At 43.8% G+C, this 24158-nt stretch overlaps 2 protein-coding genes across 10 annotated transcripts in view; both read right to left on the bottom strand.

Moving 5' to 3' along the window:
- Positions 1 to 327: 327 nt before the first annotated feature.
- On the bottom strand, positions 328 to 5420 carry LOC123035558. The gene is made up of 2 exons (XM_044453896.1): positions 4403 to 5420; positions 328 to 3357 (listed from the first exon to the last, which is right to left on the bottom strand). The coding sequence occupies exons 1-2, from the start codon at positions 4806 to 4808 to the stop codon at positions 2762 to 2764; spliced, it is 1002 nt and encodes a 333-aa protein (XP_044309831.1). The 5' UTR covers positions 4809 to 5420; the 3' UTR covers positions 328 to 2761.
- Positions 5421 to 7297: 1877 nt separating this feature from the next.
- Positions 7298 to 24158, bottom strand: part of MXRA7 (matrix remodeling associated 7) — a 69820-nt gene continuing 52959 nt past the window's right edge. For 5 of the 9 annotated variants that reach the window (XR_006416984.1, XR_006416983.1, XM_044453899.1 and 2 more), the window contains one exon: positions 12715 to 14751. Coding sequence is in view for 4 of the 9 variants with exons in the window: in XM_044453900.1 (XP_044309835.1) it covers positions 14712 to 14751 (40 nt within the window). In the remaining 5 variants the exon portion in view is untranslated. Of the gene's footprint in view, positions 7879 to 12714; positions 14752 to 17627; positions 18012 to 24158 lie in introns of those variants that run through there. The other 4 variants (XR_006416987.1, XM_044453902.1, XM_044453897.1 and 1 more) reach the window with 3 other exon arrangements.

A 24158-nucleotide genomic window follows, 5' to 3' on the forward strand; every position in this document is an offset into this window, starting at 1 on the left:
CTTCAGCTTGTACAGAAGCTAACGGTGTTCATGACAAACCAGCTGTGGCACTCACAAGTTTCTTGGTGTTGCAGATTATCTCCAAATGTTACTCGTTTCAAAAAGGAAACAAAAGTTTCATAGATGCCCATATGTCCATGCTCCCCTAAGCCCTTGGGATGGTATAGCAACAAAACCCAGCAATAGTAGTAGCAGCAGCAAACATTTGTGTCCTCGTTCACATGGCAGCAGCTTTCTAAACAACTTACCTCCAATGTTTTTGTACTGGGTCAGAGTAAAGTTTTCTGCAATTCTAAAAGCTACAAAACTGGAAGGAACTACGCAAAGTCAAATTCATAGTTTTATTACAATACAATTACATATTTACATTATTTTTTAAAAATAGTTTCTAATTTGGGTAATTCCAAGAGTGGTAGTCTCCACCAGCTAAACTCCAGCTGTCTTAAATACATGCTCATGGCTCACACAATACTGCTACTTAACAGTTACTTGAAAATATGTATGGAATTTCGGCGTCCATCCATGTTTGACATCTGCATAGAGGTTCATCCTCATGCTAAAATTAACCCCTCACAAACAGATCTATATGTTCTTTGGTCATTATATATTTACAGTGTTATTCTGACTCTGCTAGGCTAAATTCTAACTTATAGATTTATAATAAAATAGTGACCAAAAAAAAAAAGGACATCAAAATGTAGCAGATTATTACTGATCAGGAAAAATATTACACAAAAGAAGGGAAAGGAAGAAAAGAAACAGCTTTTGCTGTTATATGGCATGGCAGAAGCTCCATCTGTAATATTAACTGGCCATTTTGCAAAAAATTTTGGCTTGCATGCTGTCCCATTAGCCATAGGCTCTCTGGGTGGCTCACAACGTAACAGACAACATTTTAATAACAATTTAAACAATACAATTCATTCACAATAAGTCAAAATCAGAGAACAAAGGCATAAACTAAGAAATTGATCTATATTAAAATAGCCTAATAACATAGATTAAAATTTTACATACTAAAATTATCTGGCATTAAAATGAGAATATGGCAGCAGCAACATAAAGCATTAACCAATTAAAACTATTGTTCTATTACAGGGAATGCTGGGGTTTCACACTGTTGTGTGAAGCTTTGCGGCAAATATTATCTGCCTTTATTTTGTATTAGTCAGAAATGACGCTTCCTTCCATCCTCTACTTCTCCCAACTCAGTATGCTTCAGACACTTCGGACTTCAACTGTTATTATCCCCAGCCAGCATGACCAATGGTCAGAAATGCTGGGAGATGGAATCCAGAATTTGCAGTTGCATGAAACCATATTGGGAATGGTCACTCACCCTTTGAAAACACAAGCCAGCAGTTACTTCGATGTTAAACAAATGATGTGCTGTTCTGTTTTTGTTCCAGTATGTTTTGGTGCAACATTAGGAGTGAACTAATTAAATCAGTGGCAAAGAGATTCCTGAACCACCATGTTAAGATCGCCAGATATTAGAAATAGAGCTTCCATTGTGCCTTCTCACCATGCCCTTACCAGCAACATCGTTTTCTCTTCTTGCCCTGTTCCTTCCTTTTCTGTCTTGTTTTGTTTCATGTTCACCTGAGAAAGAATTCTGTGAAAGCCAAAAGCTTGTTCAATACTTTGTGACATTTAGTTGATCCTCATCAAGGTATTATGCTATTACTGCTGTTTAAATTTTCTCGAATGGACCAAAAGGACTAGCTGCAATTTTGGTTAATTATGAATGATGGAGAGGTAGTTCTATCATTAAACAGACTTTCTCTACACCTATTATCCAGAAATACAGTTTTCAGAGGAAAACCTGGATATTAAGCACTTATAATACATAATCTTATATCCTTAAATTAGTTAAATGGACAGATTTACAACAGAACTACAAACAGTAAAGTGAGAAAAATATTAAAACTGGTACAAAAGGCAGTAAGTTGTGATAAGGCATAATTGTAGGTATTACTGTGGTAGAAAAAGACACTTGAGAATTAAAGTCAGTTATCTTTTCAAATGACCTCTTATAGACGATGGTGCTTGTCTCTGACAGAAATACTGCAATTTACAATCCTCAGTGGTGTATTCTCAAATAGCCCATAACCATCAATGGCCTTTTGGACTAAGTAGTTTGTTGACTGCAACCAAGAATCAACTCAAATGCAAATATACAATATATATCCCTTACAGCTTTTGATGATATCCAAGTGGGAAAGACATATATCTATGCTCTATATATCGAGAGAGGCAACATATTTTAACTGTTGACTCCATAGTTCCCCTCCATCCCCATCATACACTTTCACATAGAATTTGCTAACATGTGAAAATGGTTCCACATGTTCTAGTTAGAATTCCAGATACTCTACAGTCAAATACTAGGGAATTTGTGCCTCTTTAAAGATTGGCACATAAACTATGCAACAGGCACATACAGGGTCCATAGGTTCACGCACTTTTTTTTCGTTGCAGTGCCACAGATCTTTCCAGAAAATCAAAAGCACCATTTCAATAACAATGAGAACATATATTTAAAATCTTTGTAATGGTAAGATGAATCAGTTCTTTCAGAACTAGATGGTCCCATAATTTCAGAATGTAGTTAAACATACCTATTAACCTGTATCATTTATATCTCCAAATGAGTTTAAAATGTCCTGTGATCATCAAGTCATCTGCACCATTATTCAGTCAAGAGCAGGCCCATTGTTCCTGACGACTACAAACATATTTGTCAATTCCTTTATCTCACCTACCCAAATATCTGATAGAACCTTAAAACTTTTTTTAGGTCTGCTATGAAGACATCAGCTCCTGCATCAGATAAGTCATTGACGTCAGGTAAGAAGAGGCCTATTTTATCAGAGGTAATCAAGTTATGTGACAGAAAATGTGTACCAATTTCATTACAATACTCTACCATTTTCCTGTTAATATGCTTTTGAATTTTGTCCATGTGTTCAGGTTCTTGGCCTTTCTTCCAAAAACGCCTTGGCAACAGTGAAGACCAAACTATAATAGTATCTGGGAATGCCCTTCTAAGAATAGCCAAGTCATTTTTCATCGAGATGATGAGCGAAACGTTATTTTTGGGCAAGAGATCATCTTCTCCAACATGAATTATTATAACAGATGGAGAGGAGCGAAGATGATAAATTTCATGCAGAAGAGGCATGAGTTGTTCCCACCTCATTGCCTGTATTCCATGCCAGTACACATGTGCCCTGGAAGTAGATATGCCCAACTGCAATCCATCTGGATGACTTTTGGCTCTTTTCTTTGATGCCAAGATCACAGAATTGCCGCATATCCAGATTTCCTTTGGAGTAGGTTGTAAGCACTCAGCGTCTAAAAGTAAAATGCCACATTATTTCAGCACCATCAGTTATATAAACATAATTATTTTCCATCCCAACAGATCCAGTAATTAAATATTTTACATAATCACAGCCCACACAATTTTGATTAATATTCTCTCAAGTCCAAAAATCAAGAAAGAACAAGCTAATTGTAGTTTCAAGAAGCCAGGTTCCGCTAAAATGCATGAAGAATGAGCAATTGTTAGAACTGTGTTAATACAATGGACTGGAAAAGAGCCAGAGTGAATCAACGTAACATGGCAAGAATGGTACAGTAGAGCTCAGCCAGGAAGCTGGAAGTGGTGGTGGGAAGCACACAAGCAAGTACCACTTTCTCCTACCATGTGCTCTGGTTTCCAAGGAAAAATAAAAGGACCCTCCCCTGTCCCTACATTCTGGGCAACTACTGGCACCCACACTTTTTTCTTTTTGCACCAGTGAAAGCCCTTTTATTTTCCAGGTATTTTAACACTTCAATTTTTAGTTTTAATATTGTATTTTATTACATATTACTGCTGCACCTATGTGCCAACTTGATTACAGCTGCTGTGGGTTTGCTGTTATTATGGTTGCTTTATTGCTTTTTGTTCTATTGCTTATTGATCTTTTTTTGTTGTTGGTTTTCCTGCTCTTTTGACTTTTTTAACTGCAAAGAGAGTTTTTTTAGCTATTCAGTGGTATAAAAATGAAAAAAACCAAAACAAAACAAATACTGCCATGAGACAAACAAGGGGGCTGGCCTGGAAATCAAGCCTCAACATCACTAAAGTTTCACTTAGGTGCAGCAGCCTAGATTGCAAGCAGGACCAAACCTGAGGATCTGCAACAAGATTCCTTTGCTTGTCTCTGCTCTCCATTTTTATGGACACTTTGCACAATTACCAAAGTCACTTCAAATAAGTAACTTTTAATTGGCAGCTTTTCCACCCCCCCACAGAAGCATACAACAGAAACAGTGGCATGGCAAATGGAAAGATGGGAGGCTTGTGCTTCCCATCTGATGTCCCAGCATACTGAAGATTGCCTTGACTTACCAGATACTGACTGCACAACAGTTATTACAGCTGTGCGCTTCTCACTGCCCGGCTTCTTTCTTTTTTCCAGTGTTTCAACAAGTGGAATAGGATTCAGGCCATATTCTGATTTCTCTTCAGATTGTATAAAGCTTTCATCTTTTACTAAAGAGTTCCGTGGAATAGGATTCAGGCCTTGCTGTGAAACTACTCCATTGCTGCTGCCCAGGTTCAGCTCTGGAATGGCTGCGGCCGCCGCCATTGCTGCAGGACCAAGCAAGCCACGTCTACCAGCTGCTACAACTGCCTCCAAGGCTTTTAAAAGGGACGGGTTGGAGGAGATGTCCTTAGGATCAGGTGGCTTGGGATCTTTGTTTGATGGCATCCTACAGGGGTTGCTGTCATTGTGCGCCTTGATTGGTACCATTGCAGCGGGGAAAAGAGCCCTCTGGATTGCTCAATCGTACCTGTACTTTGGTGCGGATAAAACAGAAACCTCACCGAAGTTGTCGTAAACTCTAACTTAAGCTCGCTAGGGAAAGATCTGCCTGTCTCGTGGGCCAGTGCTTTGGTGACTTTGCCCTGAGGACCAGCTCTGAGAAGCTAGGCTATCTCTAAGGCAAACGGCAAAGAAACCGGCGAGATCCTTATGTGCAGAAGCGGCGGCGGCAACTGATGGACTCCAAGGGGAAGAAGGGGCATTAGAACCCGTCCCAACTGCACCCCCCACGGGGCCTCGGCTCAGTAGCTTCGCCACAGCTTGCGCCAGCTGCCGCGGCAACACCAAAGAGGGCGGCTGCCGGGACCTCGCCGAGGGCCGTGCTTCCCCAGCACCTTCTCCGGCAGAGGCTTCCAGCGTGGCCTACCCGCCGGCCCCCCAGTAGTCTCCTCTCCGGGAACCGCTTCACGCCGTCGTTTCGTTGCCCTGGAAACCCTCTCGCAGCGAGGGTCCCTATTCTAACCACGAGCGCAGTCTCCGCGAGGGTAACGGTGAGACGAGCAGCGGCAGCCACCGCTCCATTAAGCCGGGAAGGAACCTACACGGCCACCGTAGAAAATGAGTCTTCATCCGGGTCACGTAAGAAGAGCAGGTACCCGGATGAAGATTCATGTGCTCTCTCCGTTTTCATAGACTTTTGAAGAATAGAGTCACGTGCACTGCATACGTCTTGGTTCCCATTTTTTCCCCTTTACGTCGGGTGGCTGCTCAAGTAAATCAATGGAGAAATCGAAGATTTTAAACTATTTTAGTTCTGATTGGATAGCGGTATGCGTATTCTTCTCCCCCATTAGCAGAGATTGGATTCATATTCTTTATAAATCGGGTATTATTTTGCATGGAAATATTGTTTAGTTTTAAAATATTTTAAAGGACAACTCTCCTACATGTAAATCAGTGCACCAAGAGGATTGTGCGCGGGATCGACTGCCAGATTTGTACCGAGATGAAAGTAGATTCGTCCTTCTGAGCGGTGGCGGGTTTTGCTTAGAATTCCAAAAGAGCAATGTTAACAGTACACTACGGGACTGCCATAAGCCATACTCTCACGGCTACAGCTATCACCAGAATGATCTGCAATTCAGAGATAATAGGTCAGAGTTGGCATGTGTATGGCAGTTTTTTAAATGTAGAAACAAAACCAAAACATTTTCTTTAAAATCTCACATTTTGCATACAGAGCAAGACCTGAATTAGAAAAATGCAAGAGCATGCGATCCTATCTTTGCCTTTTATTGTGGAGAAGATGCTGCTGCCCGATCGCACTGATGCTAAAATTTTGATTTTTTTTCAGTGTTTGCTATGGAGAGTTCTTGTATTCAACAGAAGTTTTAAAAGGGGGAGAGGTCTTAAGCAACCAAGATGTTCGGTTTGAGTTACTCTCACTATTTCCATTCGTATATCTGTCTTACCCTGTATAGCTCTATGACCTCCGGTGAACGCTCGCTACAGCCGGGCTTTTCCTCGATTACTGCACCCTAGTGCAGTTCACGTTAGAATGAGCGTCTTTTTGTGCTCGGGGTTGAAGAGTGCCGATTTCTTTTTTTTTTTTTAAGCAGTCATAAAACAGCGCATGCGCAACTGGGAAAAAAAGGCCATATTGGCTGCTGCTCTCGTGCAAGAGGAGCATGTGTGCCTTGGCAAGGCGGAGAGGAGAGGCGGAAAAAGGAGCGCTGGATTAGGCGCTCGCTTCGTTGCTCAAGCATGCCTTCTACCTCCAGCGCCCTTTATGCAGACCAGTCCCCATTAAGATAATTTTAATTCCTTGAACTTCACGGGGTTTATTCGCCTTCGCAAAGTCCTTATTAGTGTAATACCTTTAATAAAGCAACCAAAAGATCGTAAAAATTGTACACGTCTTGGCGGAATCGCGAGGTCTCTCGAAAGTATGTGTAGTTTTACATAAATGTGTACCTGATTAGAGAATATAGTGCTCTAAAATCCGTATATATTCTGCAGATTCTTAGCTGTATCATGCAAGATACAAGCATGGCTTGTTACTGGGGAAGCAGGCTAAACCGGAATTTAAACAGAAAAATGGACCAATAGGTTTTTTTTTCTCCAAACGGCAAATCTCAGGGCTCTCTTTGGACAACACAAATGAGGGCTGGCTTGTGTGAGATATATTTTTAAGGTAATAACACAAGGAAGAGACTTTTAGAATTTAAATTGTAGAATGGCTTCTATAGTCCAAATAGCATATCCATTTGACCCAGCTAAATTTATCACATCTAAATAGCGGGATTCTTTTTCAAGCTAGTATTACTATCTTGCTTTTTAAAATACGTATTTGCCTTTCATAGTGTTTACCAGAATAGTCCATCAGCAGGTGTGTGTAGAATTAGGTAATTTCTGGAATCCTTTCTATCCACAGTAAGCAATGCTAAAAACCGTTCCTTTTGATGGAAACAAGTGGATGACTGAGTAAGTTGTTGATTTATTAAATTAGTTATTACTTTATTTTCAACAATAATTTGTTTCTTACATGCTAATTGTCCATTGATCAGGCTACCTGATTGGCTACATTCTCAGCGTAGATAATTGCAAAGATTCGCATTCCAGTATGTTACATACAAGTTCAGGGATAGTTTGTTAAACATTTACAGTGCCTACATATCTGCCTGCAACATCCAGGTTACCTCCCTTCCTAACACCATTGGAGCAGCTGTTGGTATATTCCATCTTACAGACTATATTCCACAGTGCTTCTCCCCTACCTACACTATACATTTTTCTTCCAGCAAAAAACAGTTCCAAAAGATTAAAAAATATGAGCCTGAAGTATTTCCATAGGCCTAAACTCACAATTCCTCTGTATGCTAATACTGAAAATCTATAGTCCTGATGGATGACGAAAGTGGTGATCAGGCTTGGTGACAGAGGCTACATGTCATAAAGATTCAGCTGTTCTTTGATGTCAGCTTCAGACATTTCCCCAAATGTTTCTGCTTTTTCCTTCATGAGGGTGAAGATGGCAGCCAGCTGTTCTCTCTGAACCCTGCCAAGAAGAAGAGGAATAATGACAGAAAGGAAAAAGTTACTATGGAGATGCTATTGCTTCATAAGCCAAGAGTCCCTCTTAGCAGAATTCACAACACTGGTTGAGAGACTTCAAAAACATTAATGTCTTCTGTAGTTTTGTCTGGTGGCATGAAAACTGGGAAAATACAAAACATTGGGGTTGGGAGAAGGAGGGTAGGTTGGGGAAGAGAAGTGTCCATTTGAAGAGTGCTGGATCTTAAATCCTCTGGGCTTAAGATTCTGCACCTCTGCCTTAGAATTTGGCTGTTGATTATGCACAGTGATTCACATTGTTTTCCTGTGCACAAAAGTGCTTCTTCAGTTGGAAGAAAGTTTCAATATTTTTGAAGAAATCGTAGCATTGGAAGTACATCATCACCCTTTACAATAGACATAGCTCCCAAATGTACTTAGGCGGCAGTCCTGTACTGATTGATCTGAGATTATGCTCCTTTACACTTAGTGAGACTTACTTCTGAGTAGAAATTTGTAACACTGCACTGCCACAGTGTCAACCTTGGTGAACAGGTTTATCATTTAAGTTTGGTCTGAAATGTGGGCAAGTTTCAGGGTCGATTGAGACTTAACCCTCAGTTATCCAAGGGCCAATGAACTTGATATAAGGGACTGGACCAGGATCAAAGGAAAATGTATTATTCAGAGGAAAGCCAGCTGTGGCAAGAGACCACTGTGCTCATACCATGTCCTGATTGGTATATTTTATTTCAGAATGCGCCTGTTATCAGAAATATCTTTAAATTGTGAGTCTGATTCTAACCACATTTTATCATGAAAAAATGCCAACAGAAAGTCTGGCAGTCTAGTAATCTCAATTAAGTATTTTCCCTTAGGCCAGCATATTAGAAGGCTGCTTTATGCTGAGAATAGAAAATAGGTTGGACTTTTCACTGGGAAAGAATGAGCCAAATCTTAAGTCCACTTTTAAAAGCTAAAACAACACACTTATTTGGAGACTAGCCATCCTTTAGAGCCTATTCTAACATGAAGCTTTATAGACAAACACCTATATGGTGATTTGCCTTCAACAGACAACACAATGATGCAGGGGTCCTCAAACTTTTTCAACGGGGGGGGGGCAGTTAACAGGTGCCAGCAGTGGGTGGGGGCTGCCAAGGCGGTGCTGGTGGTGGGGGGTGCCAGTGAGGGGGCGGGGCACACGTGAGGCAGGGATAGGGGGGCACGCAGGGCGAGGTGCCGGCTTGCTTGCGAGCAGATAGTTTTCTCTGAGCGAGTCCAAAACAATCTCCTCACGAGCAAGCAACGCACCCATGAGTGCCCATGTGCACACACAGCGAGTGCAAAACCTTTGGGGCGGGCCGGTAAAATGGGCATGGTGGGCTGGATCCGGCCCGTGGGCCTTAGTTTGAGGACCCATGCCCCACACCAAACTTTTGCCATGATGCTCTAAACCAGGGGTCCTCAAACTTTTTGAACAGGGGGCCAGTTGACAGGTGCCAGCGCGGAGATGGGGGGGGGCGAGGTGCCAACTTGCTCGCAAGGAGATTTTTTCCTAGTGAGTCCAAACAACCTCCTCGTGAGCAAGCCGCTGCCAGGCGCACACACGACGCGGCGCCGGCTTGCTCACAAGGAGATTGTTTTCTCCAAGTGTTTCCAAAACAACTCCTTGCAAGCAAGCCACACATGTGCCCAGTGAGTGCAAAACCTGTGGGGTGGGCTGGTTAAAAGGGTATGGCAGGCCGGATCCGGCCCACGGGCCTTAGTTTGAGGACCCATGCAATAATGTTTACTCAGAAGTAAATTGGTGTGTAAAGGAGTATGGCCCAATTCCACTACTCTTCTGTGGTTTAGCTCTTAAGTAACCTCCTACCGTCACACCAGGTCAGATTTCCGTGTAATGGATCTGAGAGCAAAATTTACACAAGAAATTACCAAATTCATCTACTGCAGTATCATAAAGTGGCTTTCTAGGATTCTAAGCAGGACTCTTGTCTGGAGATTCCGTGGAGTGAACCAGGGGCATCTGGTCCAGCTCCTGACTACAGCCCCTCCGGTGGAAGGCTATGAGTGAAGGGGCCTTCAGGGGGGTGTTCCAAAAGTTGGGCACAGAAGGCCCTTTCCTGCTGGCTGCACATCAGAAACTGGCAGAAAAGAAAGACCCACTTCTCTGCATGACCTCAACACACCTGCAAGCTCACACAAGGAGGTGGTCCTTAAGTCAATCTGGTTCCAAGCAGCTTGGGGCTTAATGGGCAGAGCCAGAGTTCAGGAGACCCAGAAATGGACCAGCAGTCTCCATAACTGCTGCAGCTCAGGAGTCACGTGCTGTCTGTAGCTGGTGCTGGTCAAATATCTGGCAGCAACGTCCTGAATCAGATGGCATTTCCAAGCTGTCTTCAAACGGAGCCACACATGAAGTGCCTTGCACCAATCCAAACAGAATCTAATTAAGGAAGTGTCATGGTGTGCCGGCTCCTCTCCATTGGCACAGCAGCCTCAGCTGAGCGAGAGCATTTCTGGCCACCTGGGCATTGTGCTCTAGGGGTGAATCCCAGCATGCCCCCTACATATGAGGGGCCAATCACAGCATTCTTTATTCCTTACTGCCCAGTTGTTCTCAGTCCAAGACAGGTAATGATCGTATGTTAAGAACCTATAAAATGGTCCATACCAATTTAGTAGCAGATCTTTACACATAAAAGCAAGCCATGGGATGGACCCACAGGAAAGTGGCTCAAATACTTCTGTGGCACTGAAAGGACATCTACATCCCTGCTTTATGTAGTTCAATTGCACTTTCTTTGGGATGGGGAGAGACTAGAAATGCTTGCAAAGTAAGGATGATGCTGACTACATTCTTGGATAGTAGCTAAAAGAAACTTCTCCGTTTGCCACTAAATGAAGTCTCTCATAGAGTTTCATTGTATTTCCCTGCACCAAACAATATCATGAGGGATTTTATGAGCATGAATCTATGGGGCCAGTCTACAGAAGAAAGTCAATTGCGTAGCTGCTCCTCAAGGCTTTACAAAATGCAGCTGCAGAAACTGGAATCTGCACTGAAAGATGGCTTTGGTGTAGTTGGGTCATGATCGTGGATGAAGGGCTTAGCCTGTAATCATTATTGCTTATTATTTTGCATTTAGGTGCTGCCTTTTCCGCTCTTGCTAGGAACCCCAGGTGGCTTCTGTTGTATCCTCACAGCAACAGCTGTATGAGGTAGGTTGGGCTGAGAGTCTGAGAGGCCCGAAGTCATCCACCGAGCTTCATGGCAGAGTGGGACCGGAACCTGGCTCTCCCAGGCTTCCAGTCCAGCACTCCAGCAACCACATCACACTGGCTCTCCCTTCTGGGGACATGCCCATGGGGCAACAGGAGCTGGAGGGGAGGGGCAGTAGGAAAAATCAGAGGGCAATTCCTCCTTTCTCCTGGCAGCTGTCCACTGCAGATTGCCACCTCCCATATTTTCATTTTGTATTTTTGTAATGAGTAGGCAGCTTCGTGTAATGAAGCATAACAAGTAGTTTGGCCCACAATCAGTTCTGTCTGTGAGAATGGCTGCCAATTTGTACCAATTGCCCTTAGGAAGCATGTGTGGTGGTGGAACACCTCTTGAGCAGCAGTCCAGTACGAAGACTGCACTGTGTCCAGGCCTTTGCCGAACAAGTTCCATATTCATCTGTCACAAGCAAGATTCCAGTATTGTTTCTTGGCGGCTGATGCTCTTACACATTCCTGATCGGCTTCTCCGGTCCGTAAAAGACAGGAACAATCTACATCTCCTTTAATACAACGTAGGGTCGAGTTCGTCCTTGCCTCTTTAAGGTGAGGCCCCAAGAGCATTCTGTGTCCTGCTCCAGCATTCACATACCTTCATGCCACGTGTTGCTGACCCTTGCTAGTTCAGAAAGACTAGCAGGATCAGTCCATCCTGGAAACCCCAGACCTTGCCCTTGGGTTATGGGTACCTCCTCAGAGGAGGTATTGCTCCCTGTTGTGTTTCAGGTTTAGGGTTTAGGGTAAAGCAGCCATCCAGATTCATCCATCTTTCATTTGGCCTTTCTATTGCTTTTCTCACTCTCCCCTCAGTTCATCTTCAGCTGCCAGACATGACTTAATCCCCTCAACATTCCTGCACATGTTGTACTAAGTTCTGTAGTTTCGCTCTGCTTGCCACGATTTCAAGGTTCCTGTTAGTTTGCAGCTGCCCAGAATCCTCACCAGTTATTTCAACAGTCCTGACCTGAACTGTTCATATTCTCTATCAGGGTCTTGTACAATTACCTACTCAAGCCTGTGCTCCATTCACAAGCCAGCAGAGGGAGGCCTTTGCAACTGAGGCTCCTCTTCTCTAAAAACGATTAAAATATATATATATATATAGCAGAGCTGTTCAATTTTGTAAGAGTTTCATCCTGATAAATCTGGCATAGGCAATTGGAAGCTGCCAGAAGTTTTGGACTGCAATTCCCACAAGCCCCAGACAGCATGGCCAACGTTAGTTGCTTTGATGGTTCTCTACTTACTCAGCCACCCATGGGGACAGACCCAAAACGGAGCTGTACAAAAGCGTGACTGTGGGGGCGAGGGGGGAGTTGGGCGAAACCACATGTAAATTTGACACCTGAAGTTTGGAACTAAGTAGATTTGCTCTTATAGAATCCCCTTTGAAGCTAATGCTGCCTTCTAGCGGCTACTTCTGGGCAACAGCACTGTTTTCCAAGGTGGACATGAATCATGGTTTTAAAAGTCTTTTATTTTTAGTGGTGCATTCTTTCAAACAAAGAGGCTGGGGATAGAGTGGTGTGATACCATGCACATGAACACACAGAAGGACCGTTCTCAAACTATTTAAAGGTTTATTGGACTGAATAATGGCAATATACATTATAAGCCACTAGAAATTACAGTCCTATGTATAAGATTCACCTTCACATTTAGAAAAAAAAATGTAAAAAATTTCCAGACAGCCATTTTCGTCATTATTGAGGAGATAGCTTTGCTCACTGTCACTAGCCATATTCCTTGTATGGATGTATTGCTGTATACTGACATATTATATTGTATATAAGGCAATCTTTGCATAGTTAATGGTGTTTGGAACACTGAATCTGTCAAACAATGTGAATTGGAGGCAGAGTGGTTGCTAACAGGTAACTTTAAAGCGGAGTGTCCTTATATAAATAGAATTCAATTGCAAATGGTATTATGCTAGTGAAAATAGATACAGAAGTGGAAGCTTCGCTTTTTAAATATACATATAGCCAAAGCTTCCTGCTTTTTCCTAAACAAGCCCTTTAAAAAGAGATATAATAGAGAAGAACATTCCCCAAACCGAGGAGATCCAACGAATGATTGACTAAATAATTTCAAGTATTCCCAAAGAATTAAGATACTGTGTGTATGTTTTTAAAAGGAGCCTGGGTTTGAAACATTAGGAAATGTTAGCTAGAAATCAGCCTCCTGACACATGACCCAACAAATCCGGTTTTCGGTACAGGTTAATGATTCAGTACATTGCTGGATTGGTTGTAGGGAGGCAAGCAACAAAGAGGATTTCAAAAAAGGAAATGATAAAGCAGTGTGGTGCTATGACAAAAAAGAAATGCAGGATATCCATAATGAATAGCACACAGGGCACCTTCTATTCGACAATTTATACTTTCAAATTCCATTCTTAGGAACAAGAGCAAGGAGCAAGTAAAACAGAAGCACTGGCTATCGAGCATTAATGAAGCTCTAGTCCTCATAATGAAAATCAGTCACAAACCATTTCACTAAGGCTGCAATCCTCTACCCATAACTGGGAGCAGGCCCCACTGAATTCAGTGGGACATAGTGGTAAGTAGACGCACCTAGGATTGCACTGTAAATCATTCTTATTTCTTGGGACTTCCCTCAACCTAAGATGGATGGGTGTTTCCTCTTCAAAAGGCTGTGAAGCGAGGTTGACTATGGTAGATCAGGGTAAGCAACGTGGCACCGGTGTGTCCCAGAATGCCATCGGATACATGTCTTAGTGCTCGCTGAGGTGCCAAACCCTCCTTTTATTAATTTTTTAATAACAAAAATTCTTGCAAGTAGTTAATGATCCCTTCAGAGCAAAATGGGTGTCTAGCTGCTTTCATCTTCTTTTCCTGTGAATGTGTCTAGGCAACAGGAGGGGTGCAGAGACATCCTTCGGAAATTAAGATGGCAGGCAGCTGCAGGCCAATGGTTTTATTTGCACCACAGCCATTTTGCAGTGTGTAGGACAATTTCCCAAATTGCCTAATGTTCCCATAGACCCAAAAAGATTGCCTACCCCAGTCTAGATTACACAACAACCAACCCCTCCACCGAGGGATGAAAGAAACTTTCACAGTGCTTTAGATCTCAATGTACAGTCTTCAAAGACATCAAGAGAGCTTTGGGTCCAGGGCAGAGTGGCAGAAAGGTACTAGATGTTGAGTTATGTTCACTGGTCTGATAGAATTGGGCCACTTTTGTCCATGCTGTCTGATGAGATTAATGGTTTTGGGGATGCAGCAGCAGATATGGAGTGGTTCACACAACAAGGTGTAATTGTTTTCCTTGAGGGTCTTTTATATGGAAGAACAGAACCCTCAAAATGTAGTTTGTCACTCTCTCTAGCCCATATTCTCATGATCAAACACACAGATTCTCTCTAATCTTGATATTACCAAGAGTTATTTTGAGGAACTCAGCTTCAGCCAAAGAGAGTGGCCCTGTGTTTCGAGGGGGTCATTTATTTTTCAGCTGTGTATGCATATCTGGTTGGTTTGGGGTTTTGTTTTTTCTCAAGCCTTTAAAGATGCCAAAGGAAAAGCCTTAGGAAGAGTCTAGAGATAACTTCATATAGTCTTCAGTTCTGCAAAAAGAAACAAGAAGAAAATAAAGAATTCATTTCAGTCATGGCACCCATGCAGGGTTATTTATTCATAAAACTTTTTGTAATAAGTGGAGGACAATAATTTGGGGGCAGGGAGAGAGTTCTAAGGAAAGTTTCTGAGCCTCCTGGGCACATCTTCAAAGCAGTTAGCAGAAGGGTGCCTCAGGGCTGAAGACATTTGCTTCATCGTTTGCAGCAGGATAGTCTAAGCCCAAGAAAGTGAGTACCTACAAAAGCCCTTGCTTTTGGAAGTATTTCAATTTATTCTAGTCCTTGGAAGTGGCAACAATCCCATGAAACTTTTTTTTTTTTTTTGTGGCAGATAAAGAATTAAAATAATTCCATGTCCCCACCCCAAACATATCTTCCTCTGGCCATCCCAAAATATTCCATGATCTTGTTCAGACTCGTGGATTGACTCATACAGATTATATTGGCTACCCAGGAGCTTGAGGGGATTACCCATCCCAAGTATTTTACAGAGTCATGCTTTGTTATTCTTTATTTTATTTGCCATAAACTGTTTGATGGTTTTCTTTTATGATATTCTTACTGTATTTTATTTTCTGTTTTATGGATTGTTGTAAACTGCCCAGAGAACTTCTGCTGGTACTGTAATGAAATTAATAATAATATATGATTCTCATTTGGTAAAGGCACTGATTAGACAACAGGCATTCCTTGATTGTCTGAAGCCATTTTCACTGTTTTGAGGAAGTGGCTTTTAAAATAGAGGGGATCACTGCAGTGAATAGCTATTAAAAACCTCTTTTCTACTGGCAGTACAACCCTTTTGCTGGAAAATGTGCCTAATCCAGCATGCTTTCATGGTCAATTGCACAAGTGTTTCATAAATCAAGAGTTCAGAAATATTGTAAGAACACATGCTTCTTAAGGGCAGCTGCTGAGACAGATGGGCTCAAGTAGCCACTGAACACACACAGCAGTGATAAGTGCAAGAGAAGAAGTCGGAAGCAGGGAGGGGGCAAGAGACCAGGGTTCACATGTACCATCCACACCTTATTCATCAGACACTGGGAGTTTTTCTCCTAATCAACCTATATTAAAAGGCACTCCTCTTTATGTTAGAAAGTCTCCTACTGATTTACCACTGATGGTATAATCCATCCGCACTCAGGCATTTTTAATCCCCTTTTATTAATTGAATAAGGGGGAAAGAGGCAAAGAAGGGGACTGACTAATGAGCGTTCAACACTGATGCAGCCCACTGATGTTATGCAGGCTCCATCAGCACAAATGATCCTGGAATAGCTGTGAGAGATTGCAGTCCGCGAGGTGTTGCTTAATGACTTGGTCCGCCTGCCCTTAAACCAGGAAGGCTGCATTCGAACCCCACTGCCACTCTCTTCACAAATGGTCCATTTTTTAAAAGATTCTTGGGGTGCAATCCAGTGCAGGTGCCTGTAAGCCTCTGAGCTCAGTGCAGAGGTGATCTTCATCTCCATGTTTCTCTCCCCTTGCAAATCCACTATATGTCTGGTTTTGCCCACCTGGGGATGGAGGAGGAGGAGGAGGAGGCTGGAGTATTGTCAAATGCATTAAATCCACAGTTGGCGCTTTTTTTCTGACAGTGGATTGAGTATCTGAACAATCCTATGGCTATACTTTCTACAGGCCATAGGATTGTTCTGCCCATGAGCTATGTTGAGTCCCCTTGGGCTGCTTCACCACATGAGGATTGTTATCATACCAGAATGTCTCTACTTGAAATATTTATCCAGCTCCTGAGCTGAAACTGTCCTGAATTTCAGTGTTAGTTGAGAATGCAGACAGCATTGCACAAGGGAAATAAATCTGCATACTTTCGCCTCAAGTGCGTTATCCTCATGGCCAGCCACCAACATCCACAGCTCAGTATTTCTGGGCAACAAACAGAGATCTCTCGAGAAAGCTAAATAAATCTACTCCATGCACAAGAAAAGAAGGCTAAGTAAATATGTTGTTAGGGCATAAGATAATTTCTGTACAAGTTTGGGAATTCACTCTCATTTTGCTAACAACCATCTTAAAATTCACATTTCTGGGCAGCTCACTAACAGCCCAGTCCACAGCCTGTTTAAACCAATGTACTTGAAACATTACGAATTGCACAGGGTAATGTCTTCCTATACAGACAAAAAATTCATGTAATTACTGTAATATTGATGTGTAATATTAGCTAACCCCACCTGTCTTCTTGTAGGGCCACAGTTCCAGAATACTGTCCAAATGTTTATAGGAACTGAACAACAATTTCTTGGCATTATGGGAACAAGTACTCAGATTCCCCTGATGGCTGCTAATGTCCACATTTTTCAAAGTATTTTTCTGCAATTTCCTGTCCATTTCCCTGTCTCTTATTGCTTGCTGACATAATAGGATACCCGTAAAACCCCGTCTAGTAGCAGATGGAGAACAACAGGCTGCCTGTGGAAGGATCAGTATAATGCAGAACAGATGAGGGCATGTTGTGAAGGGATGCTGGTTGGGCACAGATGAACAACAGAGACTGGGGCAAACTAGACACTGAGCAGAGATGGAAAGGAATCAAGAGCTTTCCCCTTACCCCTCTCTCTTCTTGTTGACTTTGTTCTGCATTTGGGAAGAAGGGGCATCAGTCCAGAAGACATGGCGATTCTCTTCCTTACCCCCTATATTAATGGTTCCATAATGTAACTATAGGGCCTCACATATGGTTGTACGAAGCCCTGGGCCAGTTCTCAGGCAATAAACAGCAACCAGGTAGAGGACTTTTACTGATGTTTCCTCTGGATCCTGAGACACTGAACATCACCAAAGCACTAGGTTATTAGCTGTCAATGGCACATGCTAAAAATGCATAATAAGATACTGGCCTGAGGACAACCTGGTGCTGCTTTCCAGAAGTTACAGCAATTTTTAAAAGTGTAATGCAGTTGGCTATTTTGCTGTTACTTTTCAAAGCATGTTCATCATTTGCCGGTTGTCAGTCACAGTAACTGCAGTTTCCCAAAGTATGCCGAGATTTCATCCCAACAGAAATTGCGGCTCAATTCTTCAGAAAGCATTCTGGGCACAAGAAGTGAGAGTCTTGCTGGAAGAAACATCTTGCTGCCATGTCATCAGAAAATGGTGGTACAGCAAATTTGCTGGAGGATTTTAATGTCATCTACTTTTTTCTACCCTGCTTCAGTTTTAGTAATAATAATTTCTTCAGAAGCACCATTACCAGGACTAGGCACTTTCAGCCCAGTAGGAGCCTGCATGGAAATATACAAAAGTAAATGTATATGCAGGAATATCAGTTTGTTCCTACTGGTAGATGGCCATGGTTGAAATGTGCAGAAAGTCAAAATCGAGCAGTATTGTGTACTGGATGCAGTTCGGACTGAAAATTCTTATGCAGGCTAACAGCCTCTAAAGCATTAAAACTATTGCTGTGAAGAAATGAATGGCTTGGCTTGGCAGAGGGCTCTGCTGACTGCTAACACCCCAGAAGTGGCCCCAGACACCTTGCATCCTCCCCACCCTCGAGTGCTCTATCGTGCTGCAGAAGATGAAAAGCATAATGGAACAGAAACTTACCAGCCTCTCTCATCCCAAAGAAGCACCATGCTGGACAGGAAAGCAAAGCTGCTGATAAAGGTGTGAGAGGAGAAGGAGAATGCAAGCCATGAAAAGGACGATGGCAACGGAAAGAGATGTTCATCATCCAGAGGGGACACACAAGGATCCAGCAAGCAGAAATCAGGGAGGAGCAAGCAAAGGGGGAGCATGCACTGGAGAGCAGAGTTGGCAGATGCCGAAGGGCACCTGCCCAAGGATATCCCCTACCCGTTTGAAGGACAAGATGAACTTGTGGAACGGGAAGCTGGCAAAATATTTAGCTGTCCTGGGCTAATCCACTGCGACTGCTTCTTTCCTTTGGAATATTGGGAGGAGCCATCATGCTGATACTAGTCCAGTCCAATCCTATTAATGTAATCTACAGTGATGCTATGATGTGCTTGTGGCTAGAAAATTAATCCTGCTCCTTGTCCTCAAAAGCAGAGGCAGAGCCAAAATGGAAAGCTCTTATCCTGCACACCCCGGCCTCCTGCTAGGTTTCAGCAAGGAGCTGTGTTCTGCCAGAGTTTCGTTCAGAAGCAATGCTGCCATAGATCTTTCCATCGTATGAGATGTGAGTTTCAGATTGCAGTATCCACATGTGCTGCAAGCTTCCCCCATTCAGTCTCAAGATGAAGGGCATGTCAGACAGGATGGACCTTCCATCTCTGTTTAAACCTGGGATGGGGAATGTGTGGCTCTGCAGACTTTGTTGGATTACAACTCCCACCATCCCTTACCATTGGCTATGCTGACTGGGTGATGGGAACTGTGGTCCAACAATATCCAAAGGACAAGTGTTCCCTGATTCTCCTCTTTCTTAGATGAGAGGTGCCCTTTCAGTGCCACACTAGATGAATGATTATTGTTAAAAACAGCCACCATACCCCTGTCTGACCCCACAATGCTGGAATGTGCAGAACCTGTGAGATCGTTCGCCATTCCGCAACATTGGGGCACAAAAACATAAAATCATGATGTCACAGTAGAAGCCAAGTTCTCCTCTATATAGTAAAGAGGAAGAGAGATGGAGGTTCAGTGGCCCTTTCAACGGTCACCCAATGGCATATCCAGCATCCTGTTTCTCACAATGGCCAACCAGCTGCCTCTGGGAAGCCAGCAAGCTGGATATGGGGGCAGCAGTCCTCCCCTGCTGTCCTTCCTTGGGGCCGGTGGGCAGCACATACCCACCATCACAACTCGTGTCCATTGACAGCCTTCTCTAAGCCCGGCCCTTGGAAAACTGCTTTAGGGCCATGTGCTACCTGCCACCACTATCAAGAGCTGACTAACTAGGCTGAGATTTCTCAAGGGGGGCGAAACAGTGAAAACATTTGGAACTGCGTCGTTCTTGGGGAATGCTTTTATGCCGTCCTGAGCCACTGGTAGCAATGTGCATAGACACACATGGCCCAAAACGTCAAGCCTCCCGTGAGCCCATTCTAGGCCTTATTGCCCTGTGCCTCTCACCTAGGCTGACACCTGTGATTAACTCTGCCCGGAGGACAAGAGCTACACTCTCAGTTGCAAATGATGTCTCCTTTTGCCAGACCACTTCCTTTACTAGTCTTGCAGTAACTAAAGACTTTGGTGACCAAGTAAATCTGTTCCTGCCCCCACCCCCTGGCACCATCTGCCCACCCCCTTAGCTGGATGGAACAGCCTGCATTTATTTTATAGCAGTTTGACCCTTCCAGCTTCCCCAAAGGATCCTTGAGAAGTGCCCAAGATTTGTGAATTATTCCTACCCCCACACTACTCCCAAACTACAGTGCCAAGGGCTCCCTAAGAGGAAGGTCTCTTGGGAAACAAGTGTACCTCTGTTGGGGATGGGCCCATTTGATGCAAGCTGGTTGAGGGGATTTTACAGTGAGGCTTCAGATCAGAAAGGTTTGCTGTGACCTAAAGGGGGTGCTAAAACATCAAGAATTTTATATTTTCTTCCCAAGAAAATAGCAAAAATACAGCTTAATCGCAAACCTATCTGGAAGCCTTCTTTGTATTTTTGCAGGATCAGATGCCAATATAAGCAGAACTGGAGCTATACGGGATAATCTACAAATCACCCACTGCGGCTGCTTTATGCATGTATACTTAGACTTCTATTGTGGGGGAAAGAAAAATAAAACATGTTATAAAGGAATACCTAATGCAGAGCCCATTATAATTAGCTGGATGTCCTTTCAGGCAGCACGTTCAGGACTGGAACTGCATGTTTGTTCCCTTGGAGCCAAAGGGACTAACCTAGTTTAAGTGCAAGCTTGCCATATGAAGAAACTTGTGGACTGTGGGTTCCGGCTATAATCCCAAATGCCCAAGATTGCTGGAGAAGAGCTGCACAGACTGTGCTGGGGGATTGTCCATGTAACAGGGATGGCACAGCCAGGCCCTTACTGGGGCCTAGAAATCCTCCTGTTCTTCCTTCCTGAGCTTCAGGAGCACAGCAAGAGAAGCTAGGAGGAGAGGCAGCAACCTCTTCCTGCTGGGTCCTTGCTCTTCCTGGAGGACGATCCCCGTCGGACCCAAAGGGGAAAGCAAGCAAAGGGGCAGGGGAAATCCTGGCATGGGAGGAGGACGGGGTGCACTTAAGGGACTCCCAGTGAGAGCCTATTTTCTAAGGGCCTCCACAAACTGGCACTGGCTATGGATACTGGTTCTCAGGCTGTGCCATGGAGCTAAGCCCAGAGAAAGGCTTTGTTAGGCAGAGCCTGGGCATGGGCATGGTGGGATGCTGGGCAGAGCGAGGGAATTCCCCATTTGTGCATGCCTTGTCTGGACTTAGCGTGTGGTTTTTCCTTGAAAGCAAAGGCTGCTCTTGACTCCCGTTTCCTCCATCACAGTATGCTCTGCTCCCAGAACTGGGTCTTTCTTCCCCACTACAATCCCTGCTTGTGCCATTATGCTCTAACCTTGGACTGATCCCCTGGCTTACTTTCCTTAGCAAGATCGCAGGCCACAGACTTCACCATCTCCCAACTGTGCTGCTGTTGTCTGTTTCTTCTTGCTTGGACCAGCTCTGCATTCTTTTCCCACAGAACTCCCTGTAAAATGCTGAATGTGTTTAACACATTGTCCTATTTGTCAGATTAAAATTGTCCATGATCAGAAAACTGAGATGTCCAGAAATCTCTCAGTGTCGGGCGCTACTGATGTTGCTAGCCAGATTTTAATACAGTTCCTGTAGCTGTCCTCTGAACAACAATTTTATCCCCAGCAATTAATGTTAAATCCCATGATATGGAAAGCTTCACCTGCTAATAGCAAACCTACATTAAAAACACAGGCTGTTTGAGTTTTGTTCGAGAAAGCAGATTAGAGTTATTGCAGCTGAGGGTGTTGAGACAAAGAAGTCCTGGGTGAGGAATGCTAGGAATTGTAGGACTTTGTTCTGTCTAGCCACACACAGGATTGTGCCTTGCATGGCTAAGAGACTATGCCATGTCTGGCTGCTACCGTGAACTCACTCAGTGGCCGTAGGGAAGCCATCCTCACAGCTCCACTCCACAGGTCAAAGAATCATAGAATGGTAGAGTTGGAAGAGGCCAGAAGGCCACCGGGTCCAACCTCCAGCTGTTGCAGGACGTGTCAGTGTGGGAAAGATAATGCTGATCTACCTTACTGGCTTGTTGAAAGGATTCTTGGGATACTCTATGTGAAATGTTTTTGAACTCTGGGAAAGTGTTATATCAACGCTTAATAATCGAAAGCCAGTGTGGTGTAGTGGTTAAGAGCGCAGAACTGGGACAGGCGATCGGAGTCCCAGTTCCCGCTCAGCCATGGGTGACTTTGGGTCAGTCACAGACTCTCAGCCCAGCCTACCTCGCAGGGCTGTTCTTGTGGGGATAAGATTGAGAGCAGGAGGAAGAGGAGGAGAATGATGTAAGCCACTTTGAGTTTGTTGGAAACAAGTGGGAGATACATCTTAATTATAATAATACAGATTAGCTTGTTGCTCTTTTTTATAGTATTATAATCTCTGGAGCTGTTAGGCAAGTGACTTGTTCAATGAGGACTGGACAACATAATCATAATGCAGCTGCTTTTTTCCATATTGCCTGCCAATCTATTTCTGGTCCAATTCAAAGAACTAGTATTTAATATTCCAAGTCTTAAATGGCTGGGGCCAGGTTACCTGAAACATAATGCCTTCTGAAATTATGTTAGACCCTAATCACCAGACCCTACAATCATCCTTAGTGGTCCTTCTCTAAAAGCCTCTGACAAGGGAAGTGAGGTGGGGGCTACTTAAAAGAGGGCCTTTTCTGTTGTGGCACCCCAATGGTGGAATGAATTCCCCAGATGTCAGTATCTGGGCTGTTCTGGTGGCCAGAACCAGAACAAGCACCACCACTGTATTTGCAGGATCAGTCCCAAGTCCTGCTGGACCTCTCATTCTACTGACGAGTGCCAACTGAGAGTCCTGGCAGAAGAGCTATGTAAGAGCAAGCTCTTCCCTCCAGCACTGGGCCCAGTAATGCCGGTCCTTTGGGATCCTGCTCTGTTGCCTGTGCAGCACAGGGCTATGTTTGCTGTTGAGCCTGCATCCTGCCTGCATCTTGCTGTGTAGCCTGCCTTGCCATGTTGCCTCATCAGCACAGGTTCACCTGTTGCGCCTGCATCTCGCTTAACCATTCCTACTGTGTTTCCTGCCTTTCTGTGTTGCCTTGCTGCTGTACCAGCTTCTTGCCTGAGCTGTATCTTACGTTGTCTGTGTATCCTGCCTTGTTACCCCAGCAATGCAGGGCCTCCTGAGAGCTGTGGTTCAGCTCCTGCATCTCAGCTCACCCTTGCTGCATCCGGTCCCTGTTTTCTCGTGTATCTTGCAGTGCCATTGTCTCCCACCCTGGTCTCCTGTCCAAGGTACCTGCACCTCTGCTTGACCCCCTGGCTCTCGACCCTTGGCTTGTTCCTGACCATGCCTTGTTCTGCTCTCATACAGTCTTGTAGTTCCTGTACCAGGACTATGCCTTGGCCTTGCCATGAAGCCCTGCTTTGGGACTCTGCCTTTCCTGAAGTCCTCTTGCCCTGGTCCGGGTGCCTCTGTTGCTCTTGTTGTTCCTTGTCTCTGGCTGCTCACACCCCAGCTGCGGACTTGAGCAGCAGAGAGACTTAACTGAGTACTGGCTACACTGTACTTGTTAGGCACCCACTGAAGACCTTTGTATTTCTCTATGCAATTTAGTGTTTGGCACCCACTGAAGACCTTTGTATTTCTCTATGCAATTTAGTGTTTCGGATTCGATTACATTACTGTCTTTTAAATCTTTGTATTGCTGCTGTTATTTTTTTATTTTTTTATAGCTTTAAACTTTCATATTGCATTTCATCATGTTCACATACAATTGTGTGAACTGCCCAAAGAGCCTTGGCTATTGGGCGCCACAGAATGAATGGATGAATTTTAATATCCTCCCTCTAATTTTGATGCCTATGCAACAAATTAACCATTTCATTGGCTTGCAGAGTCTATTCAAGCCAAAGACCAGATTGCATGTAACAGGACAGCTAGGGGCAACAAAATTAATGGATGGGGGGGGGGCACTGTATCCTATAATGCAAATATATTTATCCTGGGACATAATCAAACCAAAGCTAAGCACTCTAAGACCCCAATGATTTAAACAGGGGAGATGTACGCACTTACTTAGCTTTGATTAGACTGCTCCACTGGTATCCTGAATCAGCTGAGAACACCAGCTTCATGCAGGATCTCAGTGCAGCTATCAATTCCCTAGATGGCCTCAGGTAAGCCATGACCTCTCTTTAGCCCCTCACATATAAACACATCACCCATGATTATG

Source organism: Varanus komodoensis, unplaced genomic scaffold (genome assembly GCF_004798865.1).
Source record: "Varanus komodoensis strain SLA01 unplaced genomic scaffold, ASM479886v1 scaffold7_1, whole genome shotgun sequence".
Taxonomy (NCBI): Eukaryota; Metazoa; Chordata; class Lepidosauria; order Squamata; family Varanidae; genus Varanus; species Varanus komodoensis.

Excerpts from the sequence above, each read along its gene's own strand:
- LOC123035558 (XM_044453896.1), bottom strand. The coding sequence starts at position 4,808 with ATGGTACCAATCAAGGCGCACAATGACAGCAACCCCTGTAGGATGCCA. Across the intron at positions 3,358-4,402 it reads TGTTGTGCAGTCAGTATCTG|ACGCTGAGTGCTTACAACCT; the intron begins GTAAGTCAAGGC and ends TTTTACTTTTAG.